Below are 16,200 nucleotides of genomic sequence, written 5' to 3' on the forward strand. Positions count from 1 at the left end.
CCTTACAATTACTCAGACAATCAGCCCTGAAATACAATTGTTATTTCTTTGCTGTGTCCTCATCCAGCACTTCTCCTATCACTCCACATCACTTACTCTAAATAAAAGCTAAATCTTATTTTTCATGAGCATTTTCCTCTACTTTGCAGATCTGCTTCCTCTATTGATGATTATTAAATAAGAATTGACAAGCAAGGAGTTCTGCACAATCGTACTGTAAGATGTAACTGAGATCAGCAAATGATCGAAAATGAATTGCATTTGTTGAATCAGTGAAATCGCTGTTTATTTTATGCATTGTCTGGCTGATTTCTTACTATTTTATGAGAAGCTCCTGAAAAGGCTGGCCATGCTGTGTGTGCCGTGACAGGTGCACTTTACATGCACACTTATTTTTTGTGCAGTTAAATTGAAACGCAGCTTACATGCAATGATATTGCGGTGGAAAATCAGTGTTCAAATCCTGGACTGTTATGTAAATCAACATAATAAGGTATTACATGTACATTCATTAGCTTGTACTGTAAATTCAGGTGTTATTTATTAGTCATGGGCCTCACCCCATACAGGGAGTCTTGACTACAAGTGCCCAAAAGAACTGTCCCTGCCAACTGGCATCGGTCTTGTTTTCCCATATTTCAAACACAAGGGCATCTGTTGAATACATGGGGCAACACTGTGGGTCCTTTTAGTCAAGCGGCTGCAACTATTGTTCTGTTCCTTGGCATTTGTATTTGGAAAGATGAACTGTGTCTCTGTAGCTGGAAGTGAGGGAGTGAGTATTACCTCTGTAGCTGTTATGTAACTAGAAAGAGAGCATACTCGCAATAAAGGAAACTGGTAGCGAGAGAAATATTCTGGCCTGGCTATCATTGCGAATCTATTTTAAAAAATGCTAGTGGCCTGGCTTTTCCTAACTTTAGTATTCGACCTGGCACCAGGACTAAGACTGATTTACATGTTGATCCAGAAAAAAAAAGGAAATGCAGACAGAAGGAGGGGGCAAAGGCCTAGTGCATTACCACCATCACTTTTTTTTAAAAATATAAAGGTCAATAATATACTTAAAGCGGATGTGCATTCAAAAAAAAAAATATTAAAAGCCAGCAGCTACAAATACTGCAGCTGCTGAATTTTAATATTGGGACACTTACCTGTCCTGGAGTCCAGCGGCGTCCGCAGCAGAGGACGAGCGATCGCTCATCACCCTGCTGCTCCATCCCCTCCATCCACGGTGAGGGAACCAGGAAGTGAAGCTCTCCGGCTTCACTGCCCGGTTCCCTGCGGCGCATGCCCGAGTCACGCTGCGCCCGCCGATTGGCTCCCGCTGTGTGCTGGGCGCTGAGTGTTCCCAGCACACAACGGGGGACGGACAGGATGTCAGAGAAAAACCCGTCTTTTGCCCGTGACGTGTGGCCGGAAGTGGGTGCAAAACAGGTATGTGCACCCCCCTCCCCCCTGAAAGGTGTCAAATGTGACACCGGAGGGGGCCGATCAGCGCGACTTCACTTTAGGGTGGAGATCCGCTTTAATAACATAAATAGGAACAGGCATATGAAATCACAATATCAGCCATGAGTTCAGAGCTCTGAAGAAGGGGGTACCGTATGTCCCCCGAAACATGTCAGCCGACCAACTTTGGCATACATGGTCTCAGAGTCTTGATTCAAAATTCCTGTTCCAATATATTTTGTGAGTATGTTTTTACTTTTATACTTGATAAAAAGTGGTAGTGGTAATGCACTAGGTTTTTGTGCCCTTCTGTGTGTCTTTACAGTTTCTTTGGAGATTTCCCAGTCTGAGGAGAGCTGTATGAACTATAGCACTATGAGTTGTGACACCTCCGGATGCAATACAGCTTGAGTGCTGGAATGTTTTTGATCTCTTCCTCCGAAAATACTGAAGCCAGGGAATATGCGTGGCACCCAAGTAACTGGCATTTTCAGAAGGAAAGTACAGCACTGGCATCCTCGTTTCTGTTAACAAATGTATCCTTTAAAGGTTGTATAACCCAACCTTTCATTTTTGGAAAGAGCATTAAAGACTATCGTACACACGATCCGATTGTTGGCCAACCGAGCGTCTGATTTTTGTCAAAAGGGCGTGTGCCAGGATCTTGTCCTGCATACTAACGGTACACATATTGTCGTGCCACAAACATGAACGTAGTGACGTACTGCGAGGAATTTCAGCTCTTGAGCTTCACCGTTTGGGACCCTTCTGCTAATTTTGTGTTTGGTGAGCATTGATTCTGAGCATGCCTGTTTGTACTTTCGACCTTTGTGTGACGGATTTGTGTACTGACCATCAGAAAATCTGACAACAAACCGTTGTCCTCCGAAAATTTACTAGCCTGTCTTGGCCTGAAAGTTGGACATTGTTGAAGAATTGTCAAAAGGAGTGTACTAACGGTAAGATTTTAGGACAACAGTCAATCCCCTGCCAACAATCGGATCGTGTGTACGAGGCTTTAGGGCTCTTGGGACATTTTTACTGCTGCCTGTGTCCCCTCAGGGAAGACATGCACCATTTCTATTTGGGCTAGTGATCATGGTCCCTGGGGCCAGAAAGCGATGAGGACACCAGTTGTGGTGACAACCGTTTGGTACGGGAATTCCTCTCACTTCTGTTGTGTCTCCAGGATAGGAATAGAAAGGCCATCTCCCCAATGGGGACACCCAAAATAAACTGACAGGTTTTGAGGGACTCTATTATAAGAGATTATGGAGTCCATCATAAACAAGGCTCCTTTTGAGAATGCTTGTTGCCTGGCTAGATAAAGAATTCTGGCACTTGTTTAAATTTTGCACTTGTTTAAATGTTGCTGTATCTGTGATTCAAAGTACCAAAAGCAGAACTAAATTCAGCGATACTTACCTCCTGCCTCAATGGTCTGATGCCTGAGAGGTTCTTTGCCGGTGATCTGATGATATGGTTCCTCCTATCGATATGGTTCCTGTCCTGACTGCGCAGGCTTAATTCGAGCCAACGGAAATCGCCGAACCTGAGCAGCTGTAGCAAGAGATCCAGGGCGACATGGAATTTGCTGTAAGTGGCCAGTCAGCCTCACGTCCTTGCTTTGCTCGGACGGCGCGCTGCGCTCGCTCGCCCTCCTGTCTCTTTTTTTTTTTTTACATCCTCCAATCCACGGAAATGTTAAGGAATGAGCCTGGATGCCGCCCGAGGTTCAGAGATTTCCGTGGGCTATGTCTGCGCAATCAAGCCAGGGAACCATCTCGATAGGGGAACTAGATCGACAAGACACCAGCATCTTCTCCCTGGCTGCTTCCGAGTGCTAGTCTTAGGCAGTCTTGATTGGCCAGTGCGGAATGACATCACTCCTGTGCGTGCAGTCATCTCTTCGGCAATAAAGAGTCTGCCTCTGTTGAGTTTTTTTTCTTTTTAGACGTTTTTTCTGTTTTAAGTCAGGCGCAGCTAGGAACTACCATTATCAAAATGATGGCAGCACCCTTACTCCTCTCATGAGTCACTTGAACCATTCCTTACTGACCAAAACTTCATTTTTTTTTTTTTTGCGGGTCATTGCTAACCCTTTCTCTGATACTAGTTCCCTGGCTATTCTTTGGATCCAATGACTTTAGTTCCTTGAGTCGATGACCTGGAACAGACATGCATGGTGCGAGTCCTGCTTTTTCTTTTTTTCAAGTCCTCGAGTACTGAGACCAGAGACAGCCAGGCAACTAGTATTTTAACAAGGCGATCTATAATGGCAGCTCCTCTATTTCTCAGTATCGGTTTCCTTTAAATTTAAGCGCTACAGACTGTTTCTGCTTACAATGTGATCACAGAGACACCCTCCAGCCAGGACCTTCATTTGTCTTAATTTACTGGATTAAAGTGCTGCTCCCCTGCATTACATAAGGGGTACAATGACTTTGTGGTAATAAAAAAAAATCTCATTCATATGACTAGAGTCTCTCTTCTGCTTATTTGGTCCTCGATAATACATGCTGTGTGCTTTTCTGACTTGACATGAATAATTTCACAGTTAAAGTATAACACAAACTCCAAAGTAATTTGTTTATTAATGTTCTTATTATGCCAGCTGTAAAGAATATGCTGGATTCACGTAGATGGGCGTAACGTTAGGCAGGCGTAGCGTATCGCATATACGCTACGCCGCCGTAAGTTAGAGAGGCAAGTGCTATATTCACAAAGCACTTGCGTCCTAAGTTACGGCGGCATAGCGTAAATGTGCCGGCCTAAGCGCGCCTAATTCAAATTGTGAAGAGGTGGGCGTGTTTTATGCTAATGAATCGTGACTGAACGTGATTGACGTTTTTTACGAAACGGCGCATGGGCCGTCCGTGGACATATCCCAGTGCGCATGCTCCAAATTACGCCGCATAGACTTATTGGTTTTGATGTGAACGTAAATTACGTCCAGCACCATTCACGACTTACGCAAACGACTAAACATTTTCAAAATTTTACGCGGTTCCGATGTCCATACGTAACATTGGCTGCGCCATCTTTTTGGTGGAATAACTTTAGGCCTGAAAAGCCTTACGTAAACGGCGTATCTTTACTGCGACGGGCAAGCGTACGTTCGTGGATAGGCGTATCTCGCTGATTTACGCATTCTAGGCGTAAATCAGAGTTCACGCCCCTAACGGCCGGCCTAAATAGAAAGCTAAGATACGACGGCGCAGGCTGTCGTATCTTAGCTAGATTTAAGTTTAGCTCAATTTGAGAATACACTTAAATATACGACGGCTTAGATTCAGAGTTACGACGGCGTATCTACTGATAAGCCGGCTTAACTCTTTCTGAATCTGGCTATATATCTTTATAAAGAAGCAACAAATTACACAACACTGTACATAAAGTGTAACTGCAACCCTTTTCTTGAAAACAACATACATTTCATGGTGTCGCCATGCCTTGGACAGGTGCAGAGGTTTGAATGTTTGCTCCTGTGTGTGGTCACTATTATTTCCAGCATGTCATGGCTGACTATACCTGAATCTGGAAAGAAAGCAAATCTTTTGTAATGCAATGCAAATGGGTCAAATATACGAAAATTGTGTTGCCAGTCCGCACAATGTAGTGGGGGGGGGGGGTACAGCTCCTCTCACTCTCCCTTGCAATGTTATTCGGCCATCTACTGCCCCCCTCTGCGCCCCCTGTTTTCATGGTGTTGTACTGAGAAAGTTTCCCTCCATGAAAACAGGGGGCGCGCGCCCAGGGGCAGTAGACGGCTGAATAACATTGCGCAGGAGAGTGGGTGGAGCTGCAGTGCAGAGGGCTGGAGGGGCGGAGATTAGGAGGAGCTGGAGGGGCAGATTCCGATCTCAGTCAAGAGCCAGGAGAAACAGGTTTTGGCACAACTCCGGTCTGTGAGAGCAGAGCCAAGGGACTCTACTGCACTGGGGACACCTTATGTAAGGAGGGGCTCCGCTGGGGACACTTGGACCCCTTTCACACTGAAGCGTTTTTACAGCGTTTTAACGTTAAAAATATCGCTATTAAAACGCTCTTCATGCATCTCAATGGACCCTTTCACACTGAGTCCTGCAAGCAGCATCTTTGGAGCAGCTTTTGGGCGCTGAAAAAAAAAACGCTCCAAAAACGCCCCTCTCCATTGAAATGAATTGAAAGCGCTGTAAAAATGCCTTGCCCTTTCACACTGAGGCGGGGCGTTGAGAAAAGTCCTGCAAGCAGCAGCTTTAGGGCACTGAAAAAACGCCTTGCCCTTTCACACTGAGGCACTGCAAAAACGCTCTAAAACGTTAGGGTCTTAGCGGTGTTTTACCAGCGTTTTTCGGGCGCTAGCAGTGTGAAAGGGCTCTGAAAGCACTCGGTCTTTCACATTGGGATTGCAGATGAGGCTGCTTTCAGGCACTTTACAGGCTTTTTTTTTTAAACGCTAAAGCGACTGAAATGCGCTTGAATAACGCCACAGTGTGAAAGGGTCCTAGATGTAAGGAGGGGCTCTACTGGGGACACCTGATGTAAGGTGGCACTCCGCTTGGGACGCCTGATGTAAGGAGGCACTCCGCTTGGGACGCCTGATGTAAGGAGGCACTCCGCTTGGGACGCCTGATGTAAGGAGGCACTCCGCTTGGGACGCCTGATGTAAGGAGGCACTCCGCTTGGGACGCCTGATGTAAGGAGGCACTCCGCTGGGGACGCCTGATGTAAGAAGGCACTCCTCTGTGAACGCCTGATGTAAGGAGGGTTTCCGCTGGGGACACCTAATGTAAGGAGGGATGGCATCTGGTGGCATGCAACTTGACAAGTGGCACACTCAGGGTTCCCACTGATTCTCCATTATGGTGATTTGAACTATTTAATTTTATATTGCATAGAAATAATGGGCTTCAATCATCCTGACACCATAACAACCATGGTGCCCGGATGATTGAAGCGCTAACACCAGGTGTTTGGAGTATCTTTATCTGCTGATTGTAAAACTTTCTGGAATACATATAGTGCTTTTATGTTCTATAGTGTGAAAGGGCCATAAGGCCCACACAGGGCTGAGACATATAAACAATTATGTGTTAAATAAGGCCTGATTCACACTTATGCAGGTTACTGTTTGCGTTTTTCAATGCACGCTTCATATTCCTACTGTGGCTGTCAGGAGCCTTCCGAGCACTGCACCTATATGGACTCTCAGGTTGAGCAGCGACTGCTATCTAGTTGTGCTGCATGTGCAAGTATACAGTTTCAGCAATGCCGAGCTAAATGCACTCCCTTGAATGCACGGTAGTGATGTCATCTTAACCTGGCCAATCAAAATGACATTAGATTGGTAGCTGGAAGAAGACATCAGAGGTTGGCAGGGATCATCTGGACATCATCACGGGCCAGACCAATGGAAAAGGATGAAGATGTCATTGGGGAGGTTTGGGTCACTACAGTGCTGGACCGAAGGTGAGTATAGTTTGCCTTTAAAGGAGAAGTTTATTGGATTGGAAAAAAATAAACCTACATACTCACCCATATGCCTGCAGCATCAGTCTGATCGTGTGACTGTTGATCACTGTATGATGGGGGCTCTGAAGGCTAGTACCAGCTGGAACAGAAACCGGGGTGCCCATAGGTAGTTGGTATGGGAGTAATTCCCCCAGGAAAACTGAATGGGCCCAGTTCCTCCTGACTTGAATGGGTTTACCTTGTCTTGCCATGGGCTGGGAAGGCAGAGAGTCATCAGTGTCTGTGCCCCCTGGGAGGGGTTGCCCTAGGGGTGATCTTTAGTAACACTTGGGTGTGGAACCTCACGGTGTGAAAAGACACATGGTCACATCAACGAAAACTTTTTTCTGCACTGCATTTTTTAGAGCTGGGTCTTTTGGCTAAGCCTGGATACATTTTTGTTACCTGGCCCCAGGGTCTAGCCAGTGCACATTGCACGGCCACTTATTTATTTTATTTTTATTCAAGTTTTGTCGCTTTTAGACCCCTTTCTCAATGAAGCGTTTTTACAGTGTTTAGCGTTAAAAATAGTGCTATTAAAACACTCTCCATGCATCTAAATTGGACCCTTTCACACGAAGTCCTGCAAGCAGCACCTTTGGAGCAGCTTTTGAGCGCTGAAAGAAACGCTCCAAAAACGCCCCTCTCCATTGAAATGAATTGAAAGCGCTGTAAAAATGCCTTACCCTTTCACACTAAGGCGTTGCACTGGCGGGGCGTTGAGAAAAGTCCTGCAAGCAGCATCTTTAGAGCAGCTTTTGGGCGCTGAAAAAAACGCTCCAAAAACGCCCCTCTCTTTTAAAATGAGTTGAAAGCGCTGTAAAAACGCCTTACCCTTTCACACTGAGGCACTGCAAAAACGCCCTAAAACGTTAGGGTCTTAGCGGTGCTTTACCAGCACATTGGTATTGCAGATGAGGCTTCGCTCGAATAACGCTCGAAAAATGCTAAAAAAAAGATCGAAAAACGCTCGAATAACGTCCCAGTGTGAAAGGGGCCTTACTTTTGTATGTGTTTTTTTTTTCTCACTAGGATGGAGGGTGCGAGTCCTCAGGCTTTTCCTGGTGCTTAGGGGGAGGATGTGTGGCCCTTAGGTTCTTTCCTCCCCTGAATCTGGGGGGGGTCCCTTGACCTAGTACCTGGGTAGTTAGCTTTGTCTGGCCATGTCTGGGAGACATACAGGTCCCAGAAGACAGCAGGGACCTGTAGGATCGCACAGCTCGACACGCGCATGCGCAGTAGGGAACCAGGAAGTGAAGCCGCAAGGCTTCACTTACTCCTGATTCCCTTACCAAAGATGGTGGCGGCAGCACCCGAGAGCCAAGGGACAGATCGCCTTTGGGTGCCGACATCGCGGGTGCCCAGGACAGGTAAGTGTCCATGTATTGAAAATCAGCAGCTGCAGTATTTGTAGCTGCTGACTAGGGATGAGCCGAACACCCCCCCGTTTGGTTCGCACCAGAACCTTCGAACGGACCGACCATTTGCGCGAACATTTAGAACTCCATTGACGTCAATGGGACTCGAACGTTCGAATTCAAAAGTGCTAATTTTAAAGCCTAATATGCAAGTTATTGTCGTAAAACGTCTTTGAGAACCCGGGTCTTGCCCCAGGGAACATGTATCAATGGAAAAAAAGTTTTAAAAACGGTCGTTTTTTCTGGAGCAGTGATTTTAATGATGCTTAAAGTGAAAAAAAAAAATGAAAAATTCCTTTAAATATCGTACCTGCTGGGTGTCTATAGTATGTCTGTGAAGTGGCACGTGTTTAGAACTGTCCCTGCACCAAATGAGATTACTATAAGAAAAAAGTAATTTAAAACTGCTTGCGGCTTTAATGTAATGTCTGGTCCCTGCAATATGGAAAAATAGCACAGACACAGACAGTACACACACCCTGTAGCTTTAGGTGCACACTGCAGAGGACACAGGCAGTACACACCAAGTAGCTTTAAGTGCACACTGCAGAGGACACAGGCAGTACACCACGTGAGAATACTGCAGCTAGCACAATCACCTGCCTGCCAGTAAATTAGGAAATGCAGATCTAGCTAAACTATACAGTGTATAAATATACATACAACACCTGGGATGCATATATATTCTCTACACTGTAACTTTAACTGACTAGCCTGCCTGCTCTATCTACCTACTAAAAATGACACACTCTCTCTATCTTCTCTCTTTAACCACTTCCCGACCGCCGCATGTATATGTACGTCCACAGAATGGCACGTACAGGCAAATGGGCGTACATGTACGTCCCTGCCTTCTAGCGGGTGGGGGGTCCGATCGCAACCCCCCCCCCCCCGCTACATGCGGCGGTCGGATTCCCGCGGGGAGCGATCCGGGACGACGGCGCGGCTATTCGTTTATAGCCGCTTCGTCGCGATCGCTCCCCGGAGCTGAAGAACGGGGAGAGCCGTATGTAAACACGGCTTCCCCGTGCTTCACTGTGTCGCTGCATCGATTGAGTGATCCCTTATATAGGGAGACTCGATCGATGACGTCAGTCCTACAGCCACACCCCCCTACAGTTGTAAACACACACTAGGTGAACCCTAACTCCTACAGCGCCCCCTGTGGTGAACTCCCAAACTGCAACTGTCATTTTCACAATAAACAATGCAATTTAAATGCATTTTTTGCTGTGAAAATGACAATGGTCCCAAAAATTTGTCAAAATTGTCCGAAGTGTCCGCCATAATGTCGCAGTCACGAAAAAAATCGCTGATCGCCGCCATTAGTAGTAAAAAAAAAATAATTAATAAAAATGCAATAAAACTATCCCCTATTTTGTAAACGCTATAAATTTTGCGCAAACCAATCAATAAACGCCTATTGCGATTTTTTTTACCAAAAATAGGTAGAAGAATACGTATCGGTCTAAACTGAGGAAAACAATTTTTTTATATATGTTTTTGGGGGATATTTATTATAGCAAAAAGTAAAAAATATTGAATTTTTTTCGAAATTGTCGCTCTATTTTTGTTTATAGCGCAAAAAATAAAAACCGCAGAGGTGATCAAATACCACCAAAAGAAAGCTCTATTTGTGGGGGAAAAAGGACGCCAATTTTGTTTGGGAGCCACGTCGCACGACCACGCAATTGTCTGTTAAAGTGACGCAGTGCCGAATCGCAAAACCTGGCCTGGGCATTTAGCTGCCTAAAGGTCCGGGGCTTAAGTGGTTAAACCACCTCAAAACACTACACAAGGCCGACCTGCAGGCGGCCTTTGATAGTGTGGGGTGTGTACTAAACCTTCTGAGCCATAATTAGCCAAAGCCACCCTGGCTTTGGCCAATTATGGCTCTCCGTTTATTGCAAGCTGTAATTGGCCAAGCATGCGGGTCATAGTGCATGCTTGGCCAATCATCAGCCAGCAATGCACTTTGATGCCGCAGTGAATTATGGGCTGTGAAACGCAACTCAAATTTGGCGCGAACGGCCCAAAACTTTCGTAATTCAACGAACGATCGAACATACGATGTTCGATTTGAACATGGGTTCGACCCAAATACGAAAATCATCCTCATACTGCTGACTTAAAAAAAAAAAAATTGCCGAAACTCCGATATAAAGTGCACTTTTAGTGTGTGTTCACATGTTTTTATACATCTTTCGTTTTCAGCACCACCGTGGATTAAAACAATGTCTCAACTCAGTTCTCAAGGCAGTGAAACTGATCATATCACCTGTGCAAAATAATGGAAAGCCTGAAAACCTGACCTGTTGGGGGTATTTGTGGACTGGAGTTGAGAAACATTGGATTAAAAAAAAAAAAAACAATCCTTGGCGATTTCCATTGCCCGAGCTGAGATTACATCACTCCTGTGTATGGGAGTTCTGGCATCGCCAAAATTCTTACGCTGAGCTGCGCAAGCACAGCTAGTGCCATGCAAAATGCCAAAAATCTTTTCAATAGTTTGTAGACACTAGAACTTTTGCCCAAACCAATCAATATACACTTATTGGGATTTTGTTACCAAAAATATATAGAAGAATACATACTGGCCTAAACTGATTTCCGGGGATATTTATTATAGCAAAAAGTAAAAAATATTGTTTGTTTGTCTTTCAAAATTGTTGCTCTTTTTTTGTTGATAGCTCAAAAAATAAAAACCGCAGAGGTGATTAAATACCACCAAAAGAAAGCTCTATTTGTTAATTGGGTACAGCATTACATGACCGCACAATTGTCAGTTAAAGTGGCGCAGTGCTGTACCGCAAAAAATGGCCTGGTCAGGAGGGGGTAAATCCTTCCGGTCTGTAAGTGGTTATTGCACAGAAAGCATGACATCTCTTCTGCATTAAAAATCACCTCTGTTGCCATTTTCTTAAGATGGGGTTTATTTATAAAGGGATGAATGTTTAAAGTTGGATTCTCCACGTTTCCACCCAAATCTATGTGTGATTAATAATGGAGAACACTCCTCTGGATTGCTCTTTTTCCATATTCAGGCAATCCTATCACATACTGAACTATTACAGACTTTCACCAAAATCTCCAATCTCCCTCCAGCTACTGCAATTCCCTTCATAGGACAGAGAACATTCATTAGTGACCAGCACTGCACACCTATGATGTGTAACATCTCTGCGCTGTCTGTCATACTATCCTTTCCCCACTGCAGACAGGCATCTCACCGGGCAGCCTCCACACGTCACGTGCCGGGGCCCTGAGCGTGATGACAACAAAGATGGCGGCTCCCATAGGAAGGTTGACGAGTAACGCAGTGAAGTTTGGTGTAAGGTGGGTGATGGTTCTATGTGTGGCAGAGACATGAGACACACATATTACAGACACCTTCACCGAGGGCAGAAAGAGAATACAACTCCGACTCTTTAGGCTGATAGCAGAACGAGTCCCAAATGTATGTGTTGTATGGGAGGTGAAGAGATTTGTAGCAACACAGTAGTAGTTGGAGGGATGAACGGTGTATATATACTGGGGGGGGGCGGAGTTTGTTTACTGGGGGAGAGGGAAAATGGACAGCGTATGTATACTGGGGGGGATGGACAGTGTATGTATACTGGGGAAGGCGGTGGATGGTGTATGTATACTGGGGGGGATGGACGGTGTATGTATATTGGGAGGGATGGACGGTGTATGTATACTGAGGGGGATGGACGGTGTATGTATACTTGGGGAAGGTGGTGGACGGTGTATGTATACTGGGGGGTGGTGGTGGACGGTGTATGTATACTGGGGGGGGATGGTGGACGGTGTATGTATACGGGGGGGGGGGGGGAGGATGGTGGACGGTGTATGAATACTGGGGGGGGGGTGGGATGGTGGACGGTGTATGAATACTGGGGGGGTGGGATGGTGGACGGTGTATGAATACTGGGGGTGGGTTGGATGGTGGACGGTGTATGAATACTGGGGGGGGGGGTGGGATGGTGGACGGTGTATGAATACTGGGGGTGGGTTGGATGGTGGACGGTGTATGAATACTGGGGGGGGTGGGATGGTGGACGGTGTATGTATACGGGGGGGGGGAGGATGGTGGACGGTGTATGAATACTGGGGGGGGGGGGTGGGATGGTGGACGGTGTATGAATACTGGGGGGGTGGGATGGTGGACGGTGTATGAATACTGGGGGTGGGTGGGATGGTGGACGGTGTATGAATACTGGGGGGGGGGGGGGGTGGGGATGGTGGACGGTGTATGAATACTGGGGGGGTATGGTGGACGGTGTATGAATACTGGGGGGGGGGTGGGATGGTGGACGGTGTATGAATACTGGGGGGGGGTGGGATGGTGGACAGTGTATGAATACTGGGGGGGGGGGGTGGATGGTGTATGAATACTGGGGGGAGGGGTGGGATGGGATGGTGGACGGTGTATGAATACTGGGGGGGGTGATGGGATGGTGGACGGTGTATGAATACTGGGAGGGGTGAAGGGGGGTGGTGGACGGTGTATGAATACTGGGAGGGGTGAAGGGGGGTGGTGGACGGTGTATGAATACTGGGGGGGGGGTGGGATGGTGGACGGTGTATGAATACTGGGGGGGGGGGGGATGGTGGACGGTGTATGAATACTGGGGGGGGGTGGGATGGTGGACGGTGTATGAATACTGGGGGGGGGTGGGATGGTGGACGGTGTATGAATACTGGGGGGGGTGGGATGGTGGACGGTGTATGAATACTGGGGGGGGGTGGGATGGTGGACAGTGTATGAATACTGGGGGGGGGGGGGATGGTGGACAGTGTATGAATACTGGGGGGGGGGGGGTGGACGGTGTATGAATACTGGGGGGGGGGCGGGATGGGATGGTGGACGGTGTATGAATCCTGGGGGGGGGGTGGGATGGTGGACGGTGTATGAATACTGGGGGGGGGGTGGGATGGTGGACGGTGTATGAATACTGGGGGGGGGGGGGGGTGGGATGGTGGACGGTGTATGAATACTGGGGGGGATGGTGGATGGTGTATGAATACTGGGGGGGGGGGTGGGATGGTGGACGGTGTATGAATACTGGGGGGTGGGGGGGTGGGTGGGATGGTGGACGGTGTATGAATACTGGGGGGGATGGTGGATGGTGTATGAATACTGGGGGGGGGGGGGTGGGATGGTGGACGGTGTATGAATACTGGGGGGGGGGGGTGGGATGGTGCACGGTGTATGAATACTGGGGGGGGGGAGTGGGATGGTGGACGGTGTATGAATACTGGGGGGGGTGGGGGTGGTGGTGGACGGTGTATGAATACTGGGGGGGGATGGTGGACGGTGTATGAATACTGGGGTGGGATGGTGGACGGTGTATGAATACTGGGGGGGGGGGGGTGGGATGGTGGATGGTGTATGAATACTGGGGGGGGGGTGGGATGGTGGACGGTGTATGAATACTGGGGGGGGGGGCGGGATGGGATGGTGGACGGTGTATGAATACTGGGGGGGGGGGGGGGGGTGGTGGACGGTGTATGAATACTGGGGGGGGGGGGAGTGGGATGGTGGACGGTGTATGAATACTGGGGGGGGTGGTGGTGGACGGTGTATGAATACTGGGGGGGGGATGGTGGACGGTGTATGAATACTGGGGGGGGGATGGTGTATGAATACTGGGGGGGGGTGGGATGGTGGACGGTGTATGAATACTGGGGGGGGGTGGGATGGTGGACGGTGTATGAATACTGGGGGGGGATGGGATGGTGGACGGTGTATGAATACTGGGGGGGGGGGGGGGATGGTGGACGGTGTATGAATACTGGGGGGGGATGGTGGACGGTGTATGAATACTGGGGGGGGGGGTGGGATGGTGGACGGTGTATGAATACTGGGGGGGGGTGGGATGGTGGACGGTGTATGAATACTGGGGGGGGGGGGGTGGGATGGTGGACGGTGTATGAATACTGGGGGGGATGGGATGGTGGACGGTGTATGAATACTGGGGGGGGGGACAGCGATTTTTATCGTGACTGCGACATAATGGCGGACGCATTGGACACCATTGTCATTTTTACAGCGAACAGTGCTATAAAAATGCACTGATTACTGTAAAAATGCCACTGGCAGTCAAGGGGTTAACCACTAGGTGGCGCTGTAGGGGGTCAAGTGTTCCCTAGTATGTGAAGGGGGCGTGGCTTCACGTGACACTGTCACTGATTGTTGTTCCCAATGATAGGGAACACGATCAGTGACCGTTTCATTGGGCAGAACGGGGAGATGTTGTGTTTACACTCAACATCTCCCTGTTCTTGAGCTCTGTGACCCGATCGCGGGACACCGGAACACAATGATTACAGCTAGCAGCTATAGCCACCAGCGTTAATTGCTTGTAAAAAAAAATCCAACAGGCTGGTTGTATTCAATTTGATTTGCATTCATTCACAATAACTTTATTTTTTTTTTATATTTTTTTATATCAGGTTTTATCGCCCTGCAAGAAGTGCGCTTTCTTTCGCTCGAACGCAAACAGTTTACCCATTTTCACCAAGGAAACATAATTTGCCATTCAAAGTATTCCTTAATCCAGGTAATCCTTATCTGTGTCATTCTTGTCACTTTTTTTTTTTTTTTTTAAAAGCGGTAGCAGAGAATGATTATAAGTTACAATATCAATTTTTTTTACTCATTCTGTTATGTTTCTTTCAAAATGTTAATGCATAAAAGTTTTTTTTCAAAGGAATTTGACACTTCTGTGTTTCTGAACCCAGCTGCTTCTCCTTCCTTATGCTGAGCCACTAGGCACTATTTCTGCATTTCCACTGACAAGTCTCCAGTCACCTGATTTAAGCCTAAATATGTAAAATTGGAAAATCCTCCCATGCAGGGAGTGCAGCCCGTGGTTAACTCCTTGTTTATTGTAGGGGGGAGTAAAGGCACTTTTATGTACCTTCTCTTCCGCTTCCCTCGCAGAGGGCACTCCCTATACTCCAGAGGTAGACTGTCCCTTAGCATCATTAAGTCCAGTGTAGGGCTTTGGACTTTGCGTTGGCCTTGGTGATGTTGGGACCTTAGACCACTGGAGCATGGGGGAGAGGACACTGTGGGGACCAGTCTAGCAGCGTGGAGGATTTTTTTTTTCGCCTTCCTCTGGATCAACTGTGGGTATAGAATGCTGTTTAATTTACATTGTCGCTTCTATTTCTGATGGTGCTGTAATTATTTTAATTTAAAAAAAAAAAATCTACCCTTTTCCTAATTGATATACATCTGTCACATGAGTCATATCTTTCCCAGCCTGTCTGCAGGGAAATATAAGCACAGGATACTTCTAGTCCTGGTCACATGCTAAAAAAAAAAAAGAAAACTGCCTTTGTAATAGAGTATGAATAATATCAATAAACTGTTTTAAATTGTCATGCCAATACATATTTTTTTTTTTTTCCAGAATGCATTAAGGTAAAAAATGTTTAGGCTTCAGAACCAAGAATACATACTTGGATAGAGTCAAATGTTGGAAGTGAAAAAATTGACTTAAAGGGACTGTAAAGGTACATTTTTTTTCCCTCCCTAAATAGCTTCCTTTACCTTAGTGCAGTCCTCCTTCACTTACTGTCTGTAACTACACACAGTAATGCAAGGCTTTCTCCCTGGTGTGGAGTGTCGCGCTCGCCCCCTTCCTTGGACTACAGGAGAGTCGGGACGCTCTCTACGTTGCAGATAGAGAAAGGAGCTGTGTGTTAGTGGGCGTCGTGACTCTCCTGTAGTCCAAGGGAGGGGGCGAGCACGACACTCCACACCAGGGAGAAAGCCTTGCATTACTGTGTGGAGTTACAGACAGAAGAACAGGAAGTGAGGATT

The 16,200-nt window shown here is 47.1% G+C and overlaps 1 protein-coding gene across 1 annotated transcript in view; it reads left to right on the plus strand.

Moving 5' to 3' along the window:
• The first annotated feature begins 11,551 nt into the window (after positions 1-11,551).
• Positions 11,552-16,200, plus strand: part of NFU1 (NFU1 iron-sulfur cluster scaffold) — a 57,969-nt gene continuing 53,320 nt past the window's right edge. The window contains exons 1-2 of the mRNA XM_040345898.1: positions 11,552-11,699; positions 14,823-14,929. Coding sequence (XP_040201832.1) covers positions 11,635-11,699; positions 14,823-14,929 — 172 coding nt within the window. The 5' untranslated portion in view covers positions 11,552-11,634. The remainder of the gene's footprint in view (positions 11,700-14,822; positions 14,930-16,200) is intronic.

Source organism: Rana temporaria, chromosome 3 (assembly GCF_905171775.1).
Source record: "Rana temporaria chromosome 3, aRanTem1.1, whole genome shotgun sequence".
Classification (NCBI taxonomy): domain Eukaryota; kingdom Metazoa; phylum Chordata; class Amphibia; order Anura; family Ranidae; genus Rana; species Rana temporaria.